Source organism: Limulus polyphemus, unplaced genomic scaffold, assembly GCF_000517525.1.
Source record: "Limulus polyphemus unplaced genomic scaffold, Limulus_polyphemus-2.1.2 Scaffold298, whole genome shotgun sequence".
In the NCBI taxonomy this organism is placed as follows: domain Eukaryota; kingdom Metazoa; phylum Arthropoda; class Merostomata; order Xiphosura; family Limulidae; genus Limulus; species Limulus polyphemus.
The window spans coordinates 704,151-709,480 of NW_013665908.1; the positions used below are offsets into that span (position 1 = coordinate 704,151).

Below are 5,330 nucleotides of genomic sequence, written 5' to 3' on the forward strand. Positions count from 1 at the left end.
CCTTAGTTTCAACCTTTGATACCGGGTCTAGCCGATACATGAAAGGTTAATTAGTAATGTACAGCATTAGTTTGTCAACATGCTCAATAAGATTACTTGCAGCAGCATCCCAGACAATTATCAAAACTTTCACAATGTTCCTCTATTAGCAGTTTCTCATCTGACTCCTCTCAAACTGTCAGATAAGTCATTCCAGCATATTACTTCTCGTCAGTTGAGTTAAAAGAATACAAAACAGTACTCTCAATCTCCTGACTCATCAGTCTCAGTCTTCTGGTCCAACTAGTGCATGAGACGTTAATTAGTAATGTACGGCATTAATTAGTCAACTAGCTCAGTGACATTACTTGGACCACGTAGCCATTACAGCTCGTAGTTTGATGAACCAACCAAGTTGCTTCTATGCCACTGCCATATACGAAAGTCACACTCAATCTCCATGTTTGAACATCCATTCCTTAACTGTTTTATTGTAACATCTCTTATGCTGTATGACAGCCTTTCCAACTGAGATGTCTAATCTCTAAAAATTCTGAACACTTACAGAGCAAATAGTTTAAGATTGAAAAAAAAAACAACTTTGAAATAACACCCCATGCCAAAATATGGAGTAACAGATTCAGAAAGTGAAGACTTTGGTTATGCAAAAAAATCTTTTAAAAAAGTCATTACCATGAAGCTAAGCATATCTTTTGGTATAAATGAGATAATAAACAAGGTTTTGAAGGCTCACAAGTCAAAACTTCACATACTTCCAGCCATACCTTGAAATCAATGGCTGTTTTTTTTTTTTTTCCATTAGAATGATGATGACCTAAGAAATTGGAATCACAGAAACCCCATAACTATCAACTTCTCCAATGCAGTTTGTGATGGATTTATTATATATTTATTTATTTTAATATCGATGTCTGTTTAAATTATACTGATATATGTACAAAACTCCCGCCTATTCTCTAAAGTTGTAAAAGATTCTTGAGTGTAAGAATCAACAATATATGTGTGCGCGTAAACGCTAGAGTTATGTAAACTGAAATTTCGAGAAACTCTCCACACGCCTATAAATATAACCAACGCGATACGCCAACAAACAGTATCTATTATTGATTTGCGATAAACTTCGAAAGCTATAACTGTGATTGTTATAACACTTATTAGTCGGAAAACTTAAGATATTTGACCAAGAACATTTATAAATTTCGAATATTACAAACCATTTAACTTCAGTGGATTCACAATCGGACATTAGTACTTTTACTAAATCATTACCCAACTTCATCGGTGGGAAAAAAAATCGGCGTGTGATCAGCGAAGACCACAGATCTAGCTAGCTCCCGAATAAAAGGGAATTGTACCTACGTCAACTCGAAATTAACTCGCTCATCGTGAACCCTTGATAATACACCAAGAAAGTTCCAGACTAGAAAGAAGACTCGATATTATTTGTAAGTTTGTAAAACTTTTGTATATAAATCATTGTGTGTAATAACTATTTGTAATAGCCGTTATTGTAAACTGTATTATTGTTTGTATATTAAAATATATTTGTATTAAAAACTGTGTGTATCAGTCTTGTTGGCAAGTATCATAAATTGGATACATATCGGCATTTATTTGATTAACTACCAAATCCAAAGTACAATTTAACTCAGTTTTAGCCTATTCGAAATTGTAATACGTAACAAGTTTCAATGGACGTTTGTGTGTACTTGATCTGCTAAGAAGTGGTTTTGAAAGCCTATGATCAACTACAGTGGAAAACTTGTCAAGATGTGTGGAATAAAAATTATTTGATCATCTTTTGCAGAAGCACTTTACAATAGAATTTGCAGTGTTGTGCAAAAAATGCAGAAACATGACCATCAATGGAACACAATAAATAAAATTTCTGAAATAGTTTCAAAAGCAGCAAAAACTGAACATTAATTCTTAAACTGTGGTTAATATTCACTTCGAAAGTCCTGAAGAAGGTTAAACACCTAAACATATATGTTTCACATCTGTGTTAAAAAAATTCATGTACTTAAGTTTGAATTTTTTTTTTTGCCAAACTGCAGACTTTTTTCTCATAATCTAAAAGTCAATATTATACAGTTTTACAGGGATATCCATGTTCATATCCTTGGAAAATGCCATGTAGTAGACTCAATATCACCTTTCTTTCTTTACCTCTGGCTAGTAAGGAAACAAGAGGATGAAGGAAAACACTATACTTGAGTTTCTATATTTAACAGATCAATGCAGGTTAACAATAACATTAAACTTATGGACAGCATAGTTCTTCAAACATCCAACATGAAATGTTAAAAATGAAATATAAATTAGGAGATTAAAAATCATTATTTAAATCCTGGAAACACACCTCATGGAGTGAACAATTATGTGGAACCTGGTCTGGCTGATAAAAATATACAGAGATGGTGACCCTCACAAAAAAAGAAAGTTTCTTAGGGACTGTTAGTAAGTTGCATATAACTTAGATTTCTTATTTTGAATGATTTGTATTTTCAACCTCTCCAGTGCTGCAGTAATCTGTAATGCTTCTTGTAACAACTGAAGGAATTGAGGAGTGAGAAAGATGATGAATATGTAGGCAGCCACAGCATCAAAGAAGATAAGATCTATGATAAGACAGGTGAAAGTGTAGCCTGAGAAACAGGTTAAAGAATTAAAAGAAAAACTTTACACAATGGCACATCAATAACCTTGACATAAAAGATACCAAGGTATGTGAAATGACATAAGTAGTTACTTCTGCTTTGACTTACTGGTATTATGTTTTAATTGTATATGGTAAGGCACAAAAGAAAGAAGTGTAGTCTGAAGAATAGATTACATAATTAAGAAAAACAACACTATATACAAAGCAACATTATAAACCACGAAAGAAAGAACATCACGTTAGATAAAATGCATAAGTAGTCACTTCTCAGTGAAATTTTGGAACATTTTAATTACAAATGTACAATATGTAATGTAACCTTTTCAGTATGAACATGCAAGAGTATTCCTTGTATGAAAGGATTAAAAATAACATTGCCATCATGATACATCGAAAGTTCATAAAAACTTTTAAAATAAATAAATATACACAAGTGAGAATACTGTCTCTGCTGACAAGGAAAGGATATATAAAACTGGAATTAAAGTACAATCCAGTAAATACATCTCCAAAAAAGTTGAGAAATACACATACAGAACAATCTAGAAATGATTATTCCTGGTACAACAGTGGTAATGGAAGGATAAAAATATTAAAGACATTTAAAGGACACAAACGAATTCAGTCAGGTAAATGGGTTTATAAAAAAAACTTCATATTAAAAAACCCACTATTTACTATAATAACAGTTATCTACTATTTGTTTTAAAGTATATTTTCAGGTTGTTTTGGGACAATAACAAAAAAACAACAATAATTATCCACAAAATTCTGTATAAAACAAATTTAATGAACTTATTCTTCTGACTATATTTTACAAAAACATTAATGCTTATTTACATATGAAAGCAGATTAAAAAATTATGAAAATAATTCATATTTTTAATATTTGATAATTAAAAGTATCTTTTATATAATCTTGGCTTCCAGAAATATGACTTTGTTCACTTTAGATGCAGGATATAAACACTGCCAGATGAAATTTCATTATAGTAATGACTATGTACACTTCTGAAGAACCATTTAATACTATAGTACTGAAAAAACTGAAGCTTATTGATCCTTCCATAATATTATTGAAGTCACCAACTTAGTTTCATTGTATACTTTACATGTATCACCTATATATATAATTTCATGTTTTTAATTACAATCCCAAATGAAGATGATTTGAAACCATTCAGTGTCAATGTAGTTTCTTCACAACACACCATCTTGATATGTAGTAAACAATAATATTTTCCTACTAATGGGAAAGTAATCTTAGACGTGTTCTCAGAATGTTTCCCAAAAAGCTATAATCCACATACACATCAAGTATTAAGAAAACTGGAAGAAACACTAAAACAAATTTTTGGAAGGAAAACGAAGTGTTTTTTTGTTGTTTTTTATAAAGGTCAATATCATACATACATAAACTAATTGAAAAACCTTGTTTACTTGGTACTTCATGGAAAGTAATAAAATTACAACTTTTTATAGGTATAATTAACTTCGTACTCAGTGATACACACTTCCAAATTTGCCACAACATAATATACTACAATATGTATAGAAGTTATTAACTATTTTTTTAACAAATTACTTATTTTTGTATTATTGTTACTACACTATTTTATTTGAACTTTCTAATATAGCAGCAACCATCAATACAGTAAATAACATTATTTTGTAGAATATTAACATTTACATTTTATCAGTAAGGAATGTTAATGATGTTTGATACCAAGTTAATTTATAACTTAAAACCTTCTCTTGGACTGTAAACAAACTTATTTACATAGACAATTTCCATAAAATACAATGGTGAGGTTACTTACTGATATTCAAAACTTAACTTAAAATAATTTACTGTAAGAAAATAAATAGGTGAAGTTTAAACACAAAAAAGATATTTTATAATTTTCAAAAGATAAAAAGGAAAACATTGTATTAGTCTACAGTTATTTTTTTTTTACACTACTTTCCAGTATTTCATCTGGTGGCTTTACAAGGAACAATCTACACATAATGTAAACAGTTAAGTCTAGTTAGGTTAAAAATTAGAATAACCACTCCATGTAGATACTGTTGATTGATCATGCACACAAGAGTAGTTTAACTTTACTTTGTTCTTTTTAAGGTTTAGAAGTTATGTTTATTTGTTTTGTTGAAATTTGTGCAAGCCTACTCAAGGGCTATCTCCACTAGTCATCCCTAATGTAGCAGTGATAGACTAAAGGTAAGGCTGATAGTTTATTAATGAAAATATAAAATAAAAACAGTAATATATTAGTATAAAAATGGCAGAAAATAAAAAATGTGATTCATAAAGGCCAACTTCTATTTCAATTTAATTCAGATTTAATATTTTTTATCCATAAAATTTCTTTATACTTCCTGTCTAGAAGATTTCGAGCAGTACTGAGGATTTGTACATTAAACCAATCTTCTGGTCCAGTTTATTGATTATGTTCTTTCTGGAAATGTTCTGCTCTCAGTGTTTACCATACAAATATCAATGCGTCAATGACCAAGGTTCAGCAAAAACCAAGAAAAAAAGAAGGTGGAAGCAGGCTATCACTTCATTTTAAACTAAATTGCTTATTACCATATTTTTCGGTGTACGAGACGCACTTTTTTACCCCAAAATTTGATGTCAAAATCTGCTTGCGTCCTATACACCGAA

The 5,330-nt window shown here is 30.3% G+C and overlaps 1 protein-coding gene across 1 annotated transcript in view; it reads right to left on the bottom strand.

The window, feature by feature from the left end:
- Window positions 1–2,457: 2,457 nt before the first annotated feature.
- LOC106457162 (transcription factor IIIB 90 kDa subunit-like) overlaps window positions 2,458–5,330 on the bottom strand; it is a gene marked incomplete at its 5' end in the record, with an annotated part of 20,804 nt that continues 17,931 nt past the window's right edge. The window contains one exon of the mRNA XM_013916549.1: window positions 2,458–2,648. Within this exon, the coding sequence (XP_013772003.1) occupies window positions 2,458–2,648 (191 nt within the window). The remainder of the gene's footprint in view (window positions 2,649–5,330) is intronic.